At 43.4% G+C, this 20,628-nt stretch overlaps 2 protein-coding genes and 1 non-coding gene across 12 annotated transcripts in view; 2 read left to right on the top strand and 1 right to left on the bottom strand.

Moving 5' to 3' along the window:
• PCBP3 (poly(rC) binding protein 3) overlaps window positions 1–20,628 on the bottom strand; it is a 216,165-nt gene that overhangs the window by 132,213 nt on the left and 63,324 nt on the right. For 7 of the 10 annotated variants that reach the window (XM_028503755.2, XM_028503716.2, XM_028503681.2 and 4 more), the window contains one exon: window positions 15,388–15,426. The exons of the other annotated variants lie outside the window; for them this stretch is intronic. The gene's annotated coding sequence lies outside the window, so the exon portion shown is untranslated. The remainder of the gene's footprint in view (window positions 1–15,387; window positions 15,427–20,628) is intronic. 10 annotated transcript variants of the gene reach the window in all.
• Window positions 58–20,140, top strand: LEUTX (leucine twenty homeobox). The gene is given in 2 exon segments (XM_036019839.1): window positions 58–156; window positions 19,281–20,140. Coding segments are annotated over 2 exon segments (519 nt in total). The 3' UTR covers window positions 19,701–20,140.
• Window positions 17,383–17,489, top strand: LOC114491155. The gene has a single exon (XR_003683970.1). It is a non-coding gene; the product is annotated as a U6 spliceosomal RNA (small nuclear RNA).

Genomic DNA, 20,628 nt, shown 5'->3' with positions numbered 1-20,628 from the left:
AACTTAGTTACCCTAGCATCACGGGAATGATGAGGTAAACCGCAGGAGAGTCACACAATGGAGCAGCACCAGACAGCAGGAAAAAAAGAATGCAGAATGTGCAGGAGTGGCTCTCAGGGGCTGGTGAAAGACTACACCACCACCGTCATCTGCAAGGTGTGGGCTAATGGGAAGTGAAAGGATTGTAAATACAGTAAATGTTGTATTTATTACACACACACATAATATATGTGTGTGCATTTATACATGTGCATACATGTGTGCATGTATGTTTGTGTACATGTGTACAGACGTAGTTCCCATCTCTGTCCACGGACAGGGGTTAGAAGTGAAGACACCCCAGGAACAATAAGCACACCTGGTGCTTCTTGTACTAGAGCACTCAAATTTTGGTGCTTAATAACATTTCCATACTACAAGGAAGCAGAGACCTTCAAAGAAATGCTGATTCCAGGTCTGGGCAGGTTAGGAACATGAGCCTAAAACATGATACCAGAAATATTAAAAATAAAAATTTAAGAACAAATAGGGAGAAGTAAGAAAAGGAGGAAAGGGAAGGAGGGAGAAAGAGGAAATAAGAAAGGGTGTTATGGACTGAATGACAGACACATCAATATGTTGAATCCTAAACTCCAATGTGATAGTATCAGGATGTAGGGCCTTTCAGAGGTGATTAAGTCGTGAGGGTGGATCCCCATGATGGGATTAGTATCCTTATGAAAGAGTCCCCAGAGAGTTCTCGGACTCTGCCATGTGAGGACAATGAGGTGTCTACCTGCAACTGAAGAGGGCCTAGCCAGAACCCGGCTATGCCAGCACTCTGATCTTGGACTCCCAGCCTCCAGAACTGTCAGAAATAAGTGTCTGTTGTGGATAAGGGATACCTGGTCTGTGGTACTTTGTTACAGTAGCCTGAACACACTGACACAGAGCTAAGACAAGAAAGAAGGGAAGAGGGACATTCCACAGAGCCAGGATTCAGCCTAGAGAATTCCTGCTGATCTGGGATAATTTGTGCTCCAAAGTCATTGAGGAGAGTGAAGAATTATAAAGGAGAACAGTAAAGAATTAAAAAACAGGAAGCCATGAAACTAAACTGATAATACACAGATAGATAAGGAGAAAAGGAAGGGGGGAGGGCTCCTTCTCACGGCAGATGGCCAAGCGCTAACAAGTGTATTCAGAGACTGTTGGAGCTGGACAAACATCATTTTGCAACCATCAAAGTAAAGACCAGTCTAGCCAAAACATCAATGGATTCTCAATTTTCCTGAAGAGCAGAATATCTGCATGTTCTTACAATACTTTCCCCTCTACTGCGTATTATCAGTAGTCACAAGAGGGAAAGTAGTCAGGATCCTGGGAAGAGAACAGACAAGCCCTTGATCAGGTGAACAGTTTAACATCCCCAAAAGGGCAGCCGGACATTGAAGCCCTGAGAAGGCCTATCTCACAGGTGGAGAGTCCACCCAAGAATGCACAACTGGAACTTCACATGAGGAACCAAGAAAAGGGAGGGACCATATTCTTTATAATCTCAATGTCATAAGGGTGATAGGAAGGCTATGAATATGCCCTAGGTTGAAGGAGACTAAAGGCCCAAGACAGCTAAGTGTGACACCTGCACCCATACCGGCTCCAGCCCTGGAGAGGAGCCAGGGCTGTGGACAATATGGCTGAGCCCACCGAGAACACCGGAGTGCAGTACAGAGAGCAGTTAGCTAGCTAGGTCAGTGATCACCGACAAGACAGCTCTATTCTTAGCAAACAGCGGCTCTGCCATCTCCATGTCCAAACCTGTGCTGAGTCCTTGGGGACTGACTTCTAAGCAACTTCCCACACTCTCTGTCTCTTTACTCTTCAACCTTTGTCTCTTTGTTAACTCTTCTTTGGGTTGTAAACTTGTTCAAATAGCTCCTATTAAAAAACACAAACAGCTCTCTCCTAGACCCATATTTTCAGTCAGACATGTAAACAGCACCCCCACCACCAATGCCAGCCCAGTCAGTCTACACTTTCCCACACTACTGAACTGAACTTCCTTCCCAGTCACACCAAAGCCAGTGATACCTCTAGTCCTTTTTTTATTGTATTTTCCTCCATTAACCTGGAAAAAAAAAGGTTTTGTGACAATAGATGATGTTACAATTAAACAGGCAAGCTCCAAAATTGCTGGTGAAAATGAAAAATGCTCCAATTTCCTGGAAGATAATTTGGCCATGAGTATTTGAAGCCTGAACTTCTTAAAATTTAATACTAATGAGATGAAGGGGTTAAGAGAACTTCTGGAATGGGATAGCCAGACTTGTCTCTGCTCTGGTGCGAACTCCAGTGTCCTTATTGATGAAGCAGGACAATCAAACATCTTGGAGAATTATGGGGACTGAGTGAGAAACGAGGGCCTAGAATACAGCAATGACTGTGGAAACTGTCTTCTCACATGGTCACATACTTATTCCTGGAAAGACACCAACGCCCTCGTCCTCCGGTGACAGCTCAAATGCCTGAACCTGCCATCCTCTTGGCTAGAACACTGTTCCTCCTCTGAGACTGGGCAGAACAGGTAAGGAGATCCCTTCTCACAGAGGGGGAAACACTGCAAATGGCAACAACGTAGCCAGAGTAATAGGGTGATATGGGGCAAGAGCTGGAAGCAGAATGCCACCTTGGGGTCTCCAGGCTGTCTCCACCAGCCTAGGTGGGCTCCTACCAGGAAGTTTTTACCATGATTTCTGTTCATGCTCTGCCAAATGTATACAAGGGGATAATAAGAACAGTTCACTGTCATGCTCCCTATAACAGCTGCACTCCAGCTGCCACCAGCCCTACTAGCTCTGGCCTGAGGCCCAGGCCCTGCAAAGATGGTGCCCTGCATTTCAGTGGAGTTGAGAGACAGCCTAATAACCAGCATGTGAAGTGGGCAGGAAACAGTGTTAATATCTAGCACATTTCCTCAATCATAGGGGTAGCAAAGCTGGGGGTTGGTCTCGTGCCCTGAAAGAGTAAAATAGCCAGAGCACTTAGAAAAAGGTCAAAGCCTATAATGAAAGCTTCCTTCTGCCTCAATGTAACTGCAGTGTCACTGCTACCCTTCATACCCAAAGAGAAGGTGGCCTCCCCCATAAAAGCAATATAAGATTCACAGTAGCAGGGGAATATGCACTAAATCAAATGGTGTAATCTATAAGCGCCAGTGCATTTCTGGAGAAAGAAAACAGAAGCCTGAAATAGCTGAATGAGTTTGCTTAAGCATACAAGTAAAGCATCCTTGGCCCCTTGGACGACTATGCATGACATTCCCTAGGTAGAATACATCAGGCTGCTCACAGCCCTCCACACCTGGGAGCACCTGACTCACTTTTGCTAAAAAACACTGCTCAAGGGGCCGGGTGTGAGTTGAATGGGCTGTGCACAGACAAGCTGGCTCCTGCCTGTCTGAATGTCTCCTAGAGGGCACTCCTCCACCCCTGTACACCATCATGGCCACCGCAGACCAATGACAACAGTTCTCAGATCCATCACTGTCTCTGCATACAGGGCCACCAGACAGCCTGGCGGTGCGGCTGCACAGGGAAGAGTGAATGAGTCATCTCGTGAAAAGCAACCAACCCCTTCATGCCAAGCTGCAATTCAACTTAAACCTCTGGGAGCACAGCATGCTCCCACATCCCTGTGAGAGGAAAAAGGCAAAGAAAGATGAGTGCCCTGGATGAATGCCACTCAACCGCAGAAGAAAGGAAAGCTAAGAGGAGGGAGCAGGTGAAGCCCCCAGTGTCTGAGGTCTCCATGGCTGTGGCACTCAGTACTCTCTCAGCCCCTTGAGTGCCTACACCCACTATAAATAAGGAGTACATGTGAAATGAAGGGCAGGACTGTGAAACCTCAGAGGGGTCTGATGTCAGCTGGGCTGGAGGCCTCTACAGCCATCAGCACTTAACCATCACTCCTGGAGAGGATATAATAATGTCCTCCCCTCCTGAAAACTAGGACCTCCACACCTTCACTCATCTTCCTGGTCCCAAGGCCCAGAGTTCAACAATGAGATGGTATCTTGGCGTGGGGGATGAGCAGGTGGGCAGTACCCACTGATGCTGGGACTACTGCCAGCATGATGCCCAGGAGGGGGCCAGCACCCTGGCAGCACTCCCTCAGGGGGCACTGCCAGGTGACAGAGGGCAGAGGTGACACTGCCCCTAGACTACAGCCTCCTAGATCAAGCCTCCTAGGCCATCCTGGCCTAACAGTATGTGGACTGCACACCTACCTGTCAAACAACAAATCCTCTTGCTAGTCCCCTCCCTTACTCTGAAGTACAGTGAAATCAAGCTACACACACTTCATCCATCTCTGTGGCCGACGACTAGCTATTCCTCCCAAGTCCATTCTTCCTCCTTCATGACCACAGAGCTGTGAATAAGCACTGAGCCTCCCAGAAGATGGTATGGCCCCACCTTCCAGGAAACCAGGGACCACTCTGCCACATTACTGGTATACAGTTGTCCCGTATAACATCATTGGTATACAGTGATCCTGTATAACACCCCTGCTATACAGTTGTCCTGTACAACACCATTGGTAAGCAGTTGTCTTGTATGACACCATTGGTTTATAGTATTCCTTTTTAATACCAATGGTATAGAGTTGTCTTATATAACATTGCTGGTAAGCAGTTGCCCTACATAACACCATTGGTATGCAGTGGTCCTGGATGATACCATCTGTTTGCAGCGGTCCTGGATGACATCAGTGGTATGCCATGGTTCTGTATAACACTCCTGGTATGCAGTGGTCCTGTATGACACCATTGGTATGCAGTGGTTCTGTATGACAGAGTTAATGTGCAGTGGTCCAGTATGACACCACTGGTTTCCCATGTCCTGGATGACACTGTTGGCTTGCAGTGTCCAATGTGTACCATGATTCAAGTTGCCATAACTTACGTTTCACATCCTTAAAGTGCTATCATTTACCCTTTCTGCTTCCACATGGTGACAACACAGAAGATGCACATACATTTTATTGTACTAGAGGTAATGCCAACTGAGTGTGGTAGAACCATACACAAAAAGGCATGCACCCAGAGTCTTGGGTGGTCATGCCTCTGGGCAGGAGGCCTAGTGGAACCCAGCCTACTCCTCTCCAGAACTGTTATTTCCAGGAGACAAACTTGATTTATTAAAGCTGTGTGTTTGGGGAACTCTGTTTCTGCCACTGATCGCTCTCTAGTGCAGCCCCCATGGGCTCAGCTATGCTGTTGTCACATGTATCTCCCAGGTCTCTCATCCCCATCCTCATCTCAGCTCACAGCAGGGATCCAAATGCCCCTGGAACACTTCTCCCTTGGATCCCACACAGAAGGGAATCTGCTCCCCAACTCCAGATTCACTTCTTATTGTATGTGCTCTTCCCCTCTCTCCAGCCCCAGGTGTGACATTCCCTTGGTGTCACTCTTGTGCCCCCTTGTCTGTGTGCTCTCACCTTACCCCAGCGAATCATGGTGTGTCTTCCTCTGCAGGTCCCCAGCCAACAACCACCAGCCCTAGTCAAGCTTGGGTCACTGTTCCAACATGACCAGAGCCCCAAGGGATCAGTGCGTCTACCTTTGCTGAGGTAGACAGGCCGTATTCTCTAGAATGTAAAGCTTTAAAACTGGGAATAACAACAAAAGCACAGTCTTCCTCAAGAGGGGAAAATCATCTAGAAAATTTTAAAACAAAGAATGGAAATGACAAATGTCTGATGAGAACAGGTCATATCAAACCAATGGGATGGAATTTAAAGTGTCTTGAAAGAAAATGGAAAGCCAGATACATTGCTTAGAAAACAGGTTAAAATAGACCAAAGAACATTCAAAAGGCTATAGAGATAACAGGGTAAACCTAAAGGAAGAAAAACAATGTGCAATAAATGAGAAATTAAATGTAAATAAACTATAAATAATTAACATACTGAAAGCTATTAAAGAATAAAATAGCTAAATAAAAATGAAGACAAATTTGATAAATCTGATGAAAAAACTGAAATAAGCATTACAAATTAAAAGAATGCAATAAGAGATAAGAAGATAGAAAAAGTCTAAAAGCACATATGTATACATCTGTGCCCACATGCCTGAAAACTTCCCTGAAATGGACTATTTTCAAAGGAAAAAAATTAGAAATTGTATAGGCAGTCAACAATCTGTCTACCGAATAGACTCCAGGCTTAGGAGCTTTGACAGAGGAATTAGATTAAATATTAGGCCAACAGCATTTGCTTTCTATAACAGATGACACAAAAATACATATTTAAACAAAGGATACAAAAATAGGAGAAGGAACTTCCAGTCAAGATTGAGGCATAGGTAAACACGGCTCGTCTCCTCACATAACCACATCAAAATTAAAAAAACTAAAAACTAAAAAGAAAAAAAATAATAAAATAAAATATTGGAAGGGTATTACAATGGGAGAAAGTATTAAAAATATCAATAAGCACTAACAGGATTTATTACAAGACTCAACACAGAATTTCATCAATTTTCCATATTAAGAATTTTCTGTATTAAGAAATTCTAGTACCATTTACATAATGGAATACTACGCAGCAGAAAGAAAGGAGCTCCTATCCTTTGAGATAGCATGGATGGAACTGGAGAGCATTATGCTAAGTGAAATAAGCCAGGCGGTGAAAGACAAATACCATGTGATCTCACCTATAAGTGGAACCTAATCAACAAAACAAACAAGCAAGCAAAACATAACCAGAGACACTGAAATAAAGAACACACTGAAAGTAACCACAGTGGGGCGGGGAGATAATGGGGTGGGGGAAAGAAGGAAAAAGGGTCGTTCAAGGAACATGTATAAAGGACCCATGGACAAAGCCAAAGCGGGGAAGGATGGAGGGTGGGATGTGAGAGTGGGTGGAAAGGGGTTAAGCAGTGGTAGGAAAAAGGACACAACCATATCAGAACAAAAATTTTAAAAAAAAGAAATGAAAGGAGGAGTCATGTAACTAACTTAATTGCAGCAATGAACATATTTAGTGAAATATAACTCTTGTTTGGCTTTTTAAATCAAGAAATAGATTAGCAATAATTAGGAGAAGACTTCTGTTACTTGATATAAAGGATTTACCAAACAGCAAGCATACTTCATGGTAAAAATGCTTGGGTCAAGTCTGGGATAAGTCAAAATCCAACTGAGAAATCTATTGCAACTAAAAGCATTTTAAAACATATGGCCACACTCAAATGCATAAAAATTGATAACTTTCTTATAAACTATTAAGTATTAGAGAAATATAATAGGGAAACTCCTTATTACAATAACCAGATACTGGAAAAGAGTTTAAAAGAGAAAAGTACCTACAGCAAGAAAGCTACAAAATGTAACTGAAGGCTAATAACAGAATGGAGAAATAGAATATTTTCCCAAACTAGAAACTAATATTGTTAAAATTTCAGCTGTTTACAATTTAAATTACAGGTTTTATTCCTCTAAAATGTAATCCCAATCTCAAATTAACTTTGTTAACTTGAAAATCATCATTCTAAATTTCATCTAGAAAGTAAGTAGCCAAGAATAGCCAAAATATTTTTAAATAATGATGATATCACATAAATGTACCATAAAACTAAAATAATTAAAATAGTTGTACCAGCACAAGAACAAACAGATCAATTTGAGAACTTGGAAACAGACACTAGTATATAAATATTTTCATGTAAGATGCACATACAGGACAAAAGGAGCAACACGACTTCCGGCCAAGACGGAGGCATAGGTAGACACACTGTGCCTCCTCGCACAACCAAGATAGGGACAACAACAATTTAGAAATAGAATAACAACCAGAACTGACAGAAAATTGAAGTGTATGGAAGTTGGACAACCAAGGAGTTAAAATAGACATGTTCATCCAGACCAGGAGGAAAGGGATTGAGGCAGGAAGAGCGGTGGGACCTGGCATTTAAGTCATCCCAGGCACATAAGACCGCATAGCGGGCAGACCCTGGTTGTGCAGGCAGAAGTTGGCAGACCACGGGCTCAAGCTGGCAACTGGCAGACCCAGCAAGGCAGCAATTGTGAAGCAAGGCACTGAGCGTAACCCAGGGTCCCAGCTCTAGGAAACAGAGCCTCCGGACACTGATTGAAAACACCTGTGGAGGCTGAGGCACAGGGAGAGACTCCCAGCCTCACAGGAGAGTTCGTTGGAGAGACCCATGGGGTCCTAGAACATGCATAGGCCCGCCCACACAGGAATTAGCACCAGAAGGTCCCAGTTTGCTTGGGGGAAGCAGCAGAAGGGACTGAAATCCAGCAGAAAACAGAGCAAGCGCCATTGTTCCCTCTCGGACCCCACCCCCACATATAGCGTCACAACCCAGCAACTGGGTTACCCTGCCCAGGTGAACAACTAAGGCTCTACCCCTCATATGTAACAAGCAAAACAAGATGCCCCCCCCCCAAAAAAAAGGCCCAAATGGAAGAACAGATTAAAGCTCCAGAGTAAATACAACTAAGAGACCAAGAGATACCCAACTTACCAGATGCACAGTTCAAAACACTGGTGATCAGGATGCTCACAGAATTGGTTGAATTTGGTTGCAAATTAAATGAAAAAATGAAGGCTACAATAAGTGAAAAGAAGGAAAATGCACAGGGAACCAATAGTGATGGGAAGAAAACTGGGACTCAAGTCAATGGAGTGGACTAGAAGGAAAAAAAGAAACAACTAAACAGAAAAGAATGAAGAAATAAGAATTCAAAAAAATGAGGAGAGGTTTAGGAACCTCCAGGACATCTTTAAATGTTCCAACATCCGAATTATAGGAGTACCAGAAGGGGAAGAGGAAGAGCAACAAGTGCAAAAGTTATTTGGACAAATAATAAAGGAGAACTTCCCCAATCTGGCAAAGGAAATAGATTTCCAGGAAGTCCAGGAAGCTCAGAGAGTCACAAAGAAGTTGGACCCAAGGAGGAACACACCAAGGCACATCATAATTACGTTAGCCAAGGTAAAAATGAAGGAGAGAATCCTAGAAGCAGCAAGAGATAAGGAGACAGTAACCTACAGAGGAGTTCCCATCAGACTGTCAGCTGATTTCTCAAAAGAGACCTTGCAGGCAAGAAGGGGCTGGAAAGAAATATTCCAAGTCATGAAAGGCAAGGACCTACATCCAAGATTGCTCTATCCAGCTAAGCTTTCAGATAAGGTCAAGTTAAAGGAGTTCATCATCACCAAGCCCTTATTTTATGAAATGTTAAAGGGACTTACCTAAGAAAAAGAAGATAAAAAACATGTATAATAAAATGACAGCAAACTCACAATTATTAACAACCACACCTAAAACAAAAACAAAAACAAAAACAAACTAAGCAAACTAGAACAGGAACAGAACCACAGAAATAGAGATCACATGGAAGGTTAGGGAAGTGGGAAGAGGAGAGGGGGGAAAAGGTACACAGAATAAGTAGCATAGATGGTAGGTAGAAAATAGGGGGAGGGCAAGAATAGTATGGGAAATGTAGAAACTAAAGAACTTATGACACATGGACATGAACTAAAGGGGGGAATGTGGGTGGGAGAGGGTGTGTAGGGTGGAGGGGAATGAAGAGGGGTAACGGGACAACTGTAATAGCATAATCAAGAAAATATATTAAAAATAAATAAATAAATAAAAGCAGGAGGGAAAAAATAGCAACACATATTACTGGGAAAATGAAGTACTTTTCAACAAATAAGTGTTTTTAGTACTTAGAAAAGAAAAATAACTTATGTCTTCATCTAATAACACATATCAAATTAAATCCCAAGTGGATTACATAGGTCAATGCAAAAAGTAAAAGTGAAAAATGTAAATGGTCACCCCAATTTCAGGATGGAAGAGGTTTCTAAATGTAAACACAATAGATGATGACATTACAAAGGAAAATACTCATGTAACTGCCCAAAACACCAACATCAGATTACAAGATGAATGAGTTGACTGGAGAGAACAGCATGAAGGTAAAAGCATAACGTTTTCAATAAAACTGTTTTACATATAAGGAAAAGACTAAATTAACTATAGTGACAAAGCTTGATCCACTGTACACATTATGTTGGTTTCCCGTTTTCAGGAACACAGTAACACAGGCACTGTATGCTGCTCTCATCTAGCCATCTTGAGATCAATTTGGCAGTGATACATTATACCTCTTAAAATATCCATGTCTTTTGACCCAGGAATCCCATGTGGATGAATACTCCACACTGCTTCACAATGAAGGGAAGCTGACTTATGCACAAGGATACTCAAATCAGTGGCAGAGCTGAGAAAAACCCAAATTTATTAAACAAGAAGGGAATGGTTTAATAAATACCTACATCCATAAAGTGGAAACCATGCAACCTTTAAAAAATGAGACTTTCACTGTGGCAGGGTGACTCGGTGGGAACACTGTCCCAATTAACACCAAAAGGTTGTGGATTCAATCCCTAGTCGGGGCGTGGATATTGATGTCTCTCTCTCTCTCTGTTTCCCAACCACTCCCCCCTCTCTAAAATCAATAAACACACCCTCAGGTGAGAATTTTTTTAAAAATAAGGTATTCAACTGGATGACGTAGAACATTTTGTAGTATATCACTCAGTTTAAAAGCAGGGCATAGAAGTGTATATACACCTTAATCCCTGATGCAAAACCTGGAGTGAAACAGACCAAAATGTCTGCAGCAGTGCCATGGGCCCAGGAGTCCCCCAAGCACCAACCACCAGCAGGGTCTTCACTGAGCATCACGACAGAGTGGCTCACGTGTGTGGGGGAGAAGCAAGACAGACACACAAACAAACACGGGGGCCTGGGATGCATGGCGTCAAGGGAAGGGGTTGCTGTATGGGTCTAAAGCTGCAGAGCTCAAGCCCCTGAGGAGAAAGATTTTTTCACCAGATCTGGGGGAGGCAGAGACCACGTGAACCAGCCCAATGGTGCAGACAAAGCCCTGCTGGGGAGGACCAGATGGCCACACAGTCCAGCTTGGCCCTGCAGGAGACAGGAGAGAGTGGAGAGGCCTTGTTTTCATTATTATTTTTTTGAAAAACAGTATTTGCTATATTACCTTTCAATTTTATTTTTAACAAAATTGTAAATGTACACAGTTTTCAAGTCAAAGAATTCCACAAAACTTATGGTGAAAACAGCATCCCCTCCCACAGGCATTTCTCTTGGTTCTTCTCTCCTCCTTTTGGTATTTCTCTCCACATTTCTAATTCCCAGGTTCAGTTCGCTCTTCTTGACCTTACAGTCTGTATCATCCACTAACTTCCTATTACAAACATGAAATTAACCCTCACAGCCACCCACACACCTCTGCCCAATCTGGTCTGACCATCAATCTCCAGTACGCACTGTCAGGACATGCACACAGGAGCTCTGTGACCTTATTCCTCCTCCTGCTTCATCCCCCTTCTTGTGCTTCCTAGAGTTAATAAGGGTTTGCTGAGTGTCCTGTGCACTTATGTCAATTTACCTCCAAACACTCGGTCAGGGGTCACTCAAACATAGCAGGGAACAGCCTGATCTACTCACACACATCCAACAGTCCAACCCAGGTTTCCAGTGTTGTGGGGCCATTAGGGCAGGAGCTTGTTCTACTTTCTGTTTAGAACTGCCCCCTCTGCTGTGCCCAAAGACTCCAGTTCCCCCCCTGAGGGGAGGAACCTGCAGTCTTCAGCCAGGGTGGGGAAGGATTTTCAGGCTTGCTAGGGGAGAGGGCTAAGAGTGTGACTGCTTCTTTCCACTAATTTCCTATTTCAGCCCTATTTTCATTGCTGCCTCCTTCCACCCACCTCCCACCACCCCATTTTCAGAATCAGTCCTGAGACTTGGTGGAGGGGTAACTGTCTGCAGTGCAGTATATTCACCTCCCAGGCCCCCAACACACACACACACGCCTCTCAGTTTTCTGCTTTTCAGATCTACTAGATCCCTCTGTCCATTTATTTCTCAAATTTTCCAAATTCTGTCGCCTCCTCTCTTAATCTCTTGGTAGGTTGTGCCCTTTTAGTGGGCTTTTAAAAGAAGCAGAGGTCACTATAAATTTAATCTCCCACTCTGACTGAAAATCAAGGGAGGAATTTTTTAATTAATTTTAAGATGGGAGTATCAAGGATCTTGGATACTAACAGAGGTGATCTGTCAGGAAGAAGCAGCTGAGGCCCAGGAGTGAGGTGGCACCACCGAGGCAGCAGCAAGTCCCCAAGTGACCGAGAGAGGGCCGGTACTGGGATGCAGGGGGCATCAAGTGGAGGGGCAGGTTGGCAGCATTCCAGGTGGGAAAGAGGCACAGTACCGGCTGAGACTAAAATCTGAGGAAGGAAGATCAGATGTATAAGCATGGCCTCAGATAAAAGCAAACCCACCAGGGACGTGTGACCAGAGTTGGGGTGGGGATGGAAGCCGTGAAGTTCCTTGACCAGTCTGCAGGGCTGCGTGGTCTCCCTGCAATGCCGTGCTGTTATCGTGCCCAATGGACACTCAACTACATGAAGGAGTCAGGGGTGTTTATGAGAAAGTGATCACAGGCCTGCCCTGCGAACTGCAGACTACGTGTAGCAGGGTCACCAAGGACACAGCAGGAAGGGGGCCTCTGAGGGAGGAGTCCCAGCCAGCAAGCTCATTGGCACAGTCCTCCTGTCTGTACCTACTCTAGGTGAGTTTTAAAGTTATGTTTTAATGTTCCAATTCAAGTCTATAGTGAAAGTTGTTATCTTAATGTAATGCAGGAAAAAAGCTGTGAAAAGCAAATAACCAATTCAGTATTACAAACACTAAAAGACCTCAAAGTAAATAAAAATGTCAACAAAGTTCCTGTTATCATTATCTCTTAATTTCCTGCTCTTAGTGCAGCCTAAGGCCCAGGCCTGAGCAGGGCAAGGAGGGGTCTCTGCCACCAGCCAGCTGTAGGATCCCCGGTTCCCCTCTGCCTAACAAAGTGGGCTTTCAGGAACCCCAGCTTTGTCTAAGCGCAGGCATCACACTGAAGCCAGAAGCCCATCTTCAGCTTCACTAAGTCAGACTGCCCTTCGCCTCAGTCTACGGAAGTGTGGAAAGTTCTCAGAGACGTGAAAATGGAAATCCAAGTTCTTCCAAACCACCAGTTCCCCTGGGCATCACCCACTGCAGATGAACTCCATACTGGCTCATCACATCCCCAGGAATCCCACTGGAAGACGCTGCAGGACTCAACCAGGACTGCCAAGGGAAGCAGAGCCATTTCTGTTCCAACCAGATGAGTGTTCCTAATAGCTCCCTTCAAACCTGCAGAAGAGGCCACAGGTGCCCTATAAAAAGCTGGCTGCCTTCACTTAACCAAGCCTCAGGGAATTCCCAGATCCCGGCTGCAGCCCTCTGGAACTGCAGTCTTGATGGCTCAAACACATTATTTGTCTCCTATGGCGCAGAGCCAGCGGGCGCTGTGCAGCGCCAACAGGCTGGGTAACTCAGCCAGCCTGGCCCACCCAGACATGTTTATTCATCTCCAGAACTGCAGTCGGTCCGAACTAGGGCGGAGGAATTTGGACAACACCAATGTCTATGGGGAAAGAGGCCCAGCATATCCGGGGCCTTGTTTATATGCCTGAGTTCCAGGGGCCCTTCCCTTGGGGTTTCTGTGAAAATTAGATCCAGATTTGCACAATTACAGTGTTGGTCCCAAGCCAGGAGGAATCTGGATGTTCTCTATGTAACAGCTTCAGTTTGAAAAAAACAATCCAACAAAGATAGGAAAAAAGACTACCTGGACCCCCACTCCCACAGTCAGCCCCCATTCCTGACACAGCAAGTGGCCTCAGGATGTGCCTCTACGGCCCTGATGTGTCTTTGATACCCACTGACATCAGCTCCTGCCCTGCTCCTTCACTCCACTTGGGTCCAGCCACACTGACCTCCTTGCTGCTCCATGAACACGCCAGGCACATCGCCCAGAGCCTCTGCTCCATCTCCCCTGGGGCCTGGAGCCATTCACCCTCCAACACCCATAGGGCTTGCTCCTGCACCTCCTTCATGGCTCTGCTCAATTGTTCCCTTCTCAGGGCCTGCACTGACTGCCCATTCAAAACTGCGCCCAGCACTCCCACAGCTCTCCCCATTCTTCATTTCCTCCACAGCAGCATCACCACCTGACACATTGTTACTTACAGTATTTATGTTTTGTAACCCCCATAAGGATGTAAACTAAAGGTATTCTAGAAGAGTGCCTGGCACATCATAGGCATTCCATCAATACTTGCTGAATAAAGGAAAGAACAAACAAGGTCTTTATTCAAACAATTTGTTAAATAAGAATGCTCCTCTTCAAATGTTCAGGATTGGGTTAACCAACAGCCCTGAATACATATGTGCACATGCTCCCAACTCCTTGCCACCATCTGCCAAGGGGGGCTGCTGATGAAGTCACTGCCCTGCTGCAGACAGCAGGCCCTGGAAGGTCAGTGGGCTGTGCCTGTATCGCCCTCCCACCAGGATGGCTGAGCTCAGCACTCCATGGTGGCCAGTCGGGGCTGCCACCAAAACCACTCCACGGGAAGGGCAGACACTGAGTTCAGGGCCCACCTCACAGCATCCAGGCAGCTCCCACTTATTCTACCCTCGTGAAGCGGATTCAGGCTAATAAAGTCAGAGGCCTTGGCTCAAATCCCAGTCTCCCCACTGACTGCCACGGTGACGTCACTTCCGTGAGCCTTGGAAGTGAGTAGAAGAGTACCTACTTCAGAGGGCATGTGGGGACTAAGCAAGATATTTAGACCAGCATAGCTGACACAAATCAGGCATTTCATAAAAATTAGCTGCTAATTTGTATTCCATACAAGACCGCTAAAAACTTTTAGAAAATATTATAAGTTTTAGAAAAACAGATCTCTTAAGGATAAATTTTAAAGAAGTCATTTCAAGGTGGTTTTGCAAAACTGGAGACACAGCCACAAATAGGTGTCCACATGGCCCGGACAAGTCATCATGGCCACAGCACACACTCATCACTCCTGGCTGGTGAGCACCACTGGAGCATGAGAAAGAGGCATGTGTCTGTGTAGAACACACTAACAACTGGCCTCAGGTCCACTACTGGACAGTTTGGTCGAGTTAACTTTGGAGAACAAAGGTTAATGGAAAAGGAGAAAACCACTTCTTTTTCAACTTTGGTCCTACAAAAGCCAGACGGGAAATCGTGCATATCACTGGTACTGTTGTTGCACCCTGACCTGTAACAGGTCCCTCATGTGACATAAAACCAGGCCATAAGGAAGGGCAGTAAGACATGTGGCTTCAGGTGCAAACAAGATTTTAAAAAATCACTGCTGTAGAAAGAATCACTCAATTAAAGACATACCCTCCATAAAGGCATTTTAAGAAGTACTACTTACATGGAACCATGTGAAGATCTTCTCTCTCTGGACACAGCCCTGTAAACAGGTTAAAAAAGGATTATAATTGAAAATCACAGGTAGAAAATAATGCAAAGAATGCTCTATACCTTAGACATCAAACTTCATCAAACCAAAGTAATTTATATTAAAAAAATGTAATCATAAATCAATTATTTGGAAAGTCAATACAGTTTTCCAGAGAAGGAATTCCACAAAAAGTAGTTAGATTTGAAACTGACCCTGGACTTAAAAAGTATCAATAAGTGCTCAGAACCCTAGGCTGCCCTAAACTGTGACCAGGCCACGGAGGCCTGCCTGTGCAAAGACTTCAGTGTATGTAAACAATGTTACTGGAGACTCCTTCTGGCAGCCCAAAAGCCTCAGTCTGAAGAGGATGGAGGTATCAGAAACTGCCAAAGGAGGACATCTACTTTCATCCATGACGGAAAAGGGATTGACTCTCCTGCCTCAAACAATTGAGAAACAGACAAAAGACCTGAGACACGGTGTTCAGACATAGGATAAACAGGCATCATGGGACAATGATCACTGAGGGAAAGAAAAAATGTGATGCATCCTGATCACGCAGCCTGCAGTGTGGGGAGCTTCCAGGCCACAGTGCAGAAGAGGGGCCCAAGCAAAGCAAGCAGTCCTGAAAGGAAAAAACAGCATTGAGATTCGGGGAGGCAATGACAGCTACAATGGGCAGAGCAGAGTACCAGAAAGGAGAGCACCACACAGAGAAATGTTCCAGAGAGCCGTAGGGTGGAGGGTGCTATGTCTCCTCAGTCTTCACCCGAACATGGATTAGCACATGTGAGTGAGCAAACTATCTGCAACCAGAGAAAGCCAAGAGAAAGAAGGACAAGAAGAGTTGTAGTGCCCACAGCTCTAAAAATGTGTTCATTCCCAACAACCAGACCAGGGAACCCTGTGACACAAGGCTGAGCTCCTGGAAGAGTGTCACCTCAGCAGCAGAGTCACATTAGCACCGGACAAAACTGATGTACTAAACTAAGAGCTGCCAAAACTGATGTACTAAACTAAGAGCTTGAACGGCAAGCCAGCAAAAGATCTAAACTTTCTAACTCAAATGGACTCTAACAAGAAAATTTAAAATATTTAAAAGAACATAGAACCTGGCCCTGGCTGGCATAGCTCAGTGGATTGAGCTCGGACTGCGAACCAAAGTATCACAGGTTTGATTCCCAGTCAGGGCACATGCCTGGGTTGCAGGCCACGGCCTCCTGCAACCGCACATTGATGTTTCTCTCTCTCTCTCTCTCTCTCTCTCTCCCCCTCCCTCCATTCCCTCTCTAAAAAATAAATAAAATCTTAAAAAAAAAAGAATATAGAACCCAACAACATAAATTGCACTATGTCTTCCACCTATTCAAAAAATAACAAGCATGCAAAAAAATCTCATAATGAGAACAGTTGATCAATAAGAAAATGATTCAGACATTACACACAAAAATAATTACTACACAAGGTTCTTAAAATAGCTATTATAAATGCACTGTATGTGTTTAAGAAAATAAAGGAAAAGATAACATGCTATGGAGAGACAGACATAAAAAGCATTAAAAAAGACCCAAATCAAACATCTAGAAATAAAAAATATTACATATCAGAGGTGAAAAAAACACTAGATGGGATTAATGTTATATCAGTCAAAAGGAAAGATTAGTCAATAGTCAGACAAAGCAGTATGTGCAGACAAAAACTATCTAAAATGAGAGATCCCTCTTCCCTAAAAAAAAATTAAAAAATATATACCTGTAATTGAGGATTTAAGAGTGGAGTCCAGGTTGAGACAAAAACATATTTAAAGAAATAATACAAAAATTGATAAAAATTATGAACCTATAGACCCAAAAAAGTCAATAAATCCCAAGCAGAAAAAACACAAAGGAAATTAAACCAAGGCACATAGTAATCAATTTACCTAAAGAGAAAAACTTAAAAGCAGCCAGCGAACAAAGAAACATGGTGCTTGCTTTGGAAGCACATTCACTAAAATGGGAACAATACAGAGCAGATTAGCATGGCCCCTGCAGAAGGATGACATACAAATTCATGAAATGTTCCTATTTTTGATATTTTTTAAATAAAAAGACAGCTTGCATCCTAGCTACTTATTAAGGGTCCCACAATGTTGCATTCTAATCTTTGAGGTAGATAGTCTTAACTCCACTTGAAATATGAGATGACCGAGGCTGAGGGAGATTAGATGGCCTGTTTAAAGCTGATCACCCCAGGATGGGAGTTTATGTTCAAAACAGTGGTCTTCTCTCCTGCAAACTCACCCCACCTAGAGATCTTCTGTTTTTCTCAAAGTAGCTGGAATCGAAGGGGCCATTAGGAAGAAAGGTTCACTGCAAGTGCTCATCCCCACCTCCCTACTCCACCTTCATTATCAGGGCTAAAGTGGAAATAGACCCAGTGAGGTGTACAGCAGCACAGGGAAAGTTCTAGCACTCAGCACCTTCCCAGCCACCTCAAGCCCTGACTCTACCAGCAGCCCTGAGGAGGGGAACCAGATGCTTTATCACTTGATGACATATTTCTTCCTGCCTGAGATTGTGAAAAACATAAAAATATGTAAAGAAACATTGTTTAGACATTAAACATACTGCCTTCAAACACAGACACAAAAAAAGAGAAAGAGAGAAAGAGAGGGAGGGAGGGAAGGATCATGTACAGAGAAACAAACACAGACATAGTGGACACAGGACTTTTCAGAAACAATGCAAACCAGAAGTTAATGAAATTATATCTCTAAAGTAATGAAGGAAAAAAACTGTCAACCTGACATACCATATGTAGTAAAAATGACTTTCAAATACAAAGGCAAAATAAAGACTTTCTGCAACAGACAAAAGCTAAAATAATTTATGTCCAACATACCTGAACTAGGAAAAACATTAAAGTTAGCCCATCACACAAAAAGAAAATAATAATCAGAAGAAAATCTCGACTTATATAAGAAATGAAAAGCACTGAAAACAGAAAGTTCATGAATAAACAGAAATGCATATTTCCTTAATTTTTAAGGTTGTTTTAAAGGTAATAGACCATTTAATGCAAAAATAATAACCATGTATTGTGGAGTTTGTAAGAATACAGAAGTAAAATGGCATGACAATGACATAAAGGCCAGGAAAACTTACATAGAAGTTATTGTTCTTAGTGGGGGTTGTTTGTTTTAGAAAGAGGGGAATGCAGGGATAAAGAAAGGGGGAGAAACATTAATATGTGGTTGCCTTTCACATGCCCCCTACCAGGGAGCTGGCCCGCAACCCAGACATGTACCCTGACTGGGAATTGAACCAGCATCCCTTTGGTTCACAGGCCAGCACTCAATTCACTAAGCCACACCAGTCAGGGCAGTTCTTAGGCTTTACACTACAAGTAAATGAATATAATATTACTTGAAGACAAGCAGTAATAAGTTAAGCATATATACAATAAATCCTAAAGCAACCTCTAAAAGCAAAGAGTATAACTAATAGGCTAGTAAAGGTAATAAAATTGATCATAAATAATCCAAAATAAGCAGAAAAAAGAGAAAAAGAGGGTCTAATTAAAAATGAGACAAACAGAAACCAATAGCATATCATACCGATATTCACATTAAATATAACTGGTATAAAAAATCCTAACTAAATTAAAGAGACTTTAAGATTGGATAAAAAATAGGACCCCTCACAGAGATGAAATACAGATGGCTCATAAACACACACAGCAGATCATTCTACCTTTTAAAGATTTATGGCAGAAAAGCCAAGATCTGCTTGCTAGCACCACACAACGTTTTAGTCCAGAACAGCTTAGAATACTGAAAGATAGATTTGAAAAGACCAAGTACCCACATTGGGCTACCATAGCAGAACTTCACTTCAACAACTCAAATTGATGAGTTAATAATAAAGACTTGGTTCAAGAACCAGTGCATTAAAAGGAGGAAGCAGCAGCTACAAACTTGGCCAAGTATGGCATTAGAAGCACCAAACCAAATCATTTTAGTAAAGGAGAAGAACTCTTTACCTGTAACTTCTACAAACACTCATCCCATGAGCCCTGGCATTGTGAATGTCTATGATCATGAACCAACTAAGACTTCTTGTATTGAGCAACCTGGAGGGTCCAGTGCCTAAGTGTGGAATGCATCACGGGATTCTCAGCTTCACGATCTCCAACAGATATGTCTGGGTGTCTCTGATCCTCCTTGGGCCTCCAATCCCTATGACATAGCTCAGTTTATAGACTGTGTTACTTACCTGTGGATGATCAACCCAACAATCTAGATCAGCCTCTCTTCCCACAGTGTCCTGGTTGAGGGGGTATGGTTAGACTGATCTTAATTGTAATGGCTGACCCATCCATAGCTCTTGAAAAAGACCTGTGATCCAAATCCTGCCAACCTGAGACATTTCCAATCTGGAAATGGGTCAATTCCAATCTAAATAGACCAATTATATCGTTTTCTATAAGAAGAAACCCCTTTACCTTTCAACATTGCCCGAAATTTCTGTCCTCTGAGCCTCATTTCAGTATCAAGGACAGTCATCAGTGCCTTAGGAAGAAGCAGAAGCCAGCTAGTTTTCCTTGGGTCCTACTCTGTCCCAATTAACCTTAGCACCATGAAAGCACCCCAGCTGAAGTCAATACCATGTAAAAATGCCTGTCCCCCAAGGATCATCTTTATTTCTTTTTTTCATTTTTTATTTATTTATTTTTAGAAAGAGGGGAAGGGAGGGAGAAAGAGAGGGAGAGAAACATCAAAGTGTGGTTGCCTCTCACACACCCCCAACTGAAGACCTGGCCTATAACCCAAGCATGTTCCCTGACTGGGAATCAAACTGCCAACCTCTTGGTTCACTGCCTGGCACACAGTCCACTGAGTCACATCAGCCAGGGCCCATCTTTATTTCTTACACAAAGAAAGAAAGAAACAATGAACATTTAGGAGTATGACATCAGCAAGACTGGTAAACTAGGAGGTCCCAGCACTTGCACCTCCAGAAAAACAATGATTAATAGACACTACTTATGAAAATAGCTCTGAGAGAGCTCTGAAGTATAATTCGAGAGCTACAGCAACCCAGCGGAGCACAAAAGTAAAAGATGGCAACATAGAAAAACAAAGGTAACATTTCATGTGTCAATCCATCCCCATTCTCACATAGCTTGTCACCAAAAGGGATCCCCTCAGCTGTGACATTCCCCTTTGGA

This window comes from Phyllostomus discolor, chromosome 2 (assembly GCF_004126475.2).
Source record: "Phyllostomus discolor isolate MPI-MPIP mPhyDis1 chromosome 2, mPhyDis1.pri.v3, whole genome shotgun sequence".
Classification (NCBI taxonomy): Eukaryota; Metazoa; Chordata; class Mammalia; order Chiroptera; family Phyllostomidae; genus Phyllostomus; species Phyllostomus discolor.
Note: the sequence above shows the minus strand (reverse complement) of the source record. Positions and strands in the feature narration are given on the sequence as shown.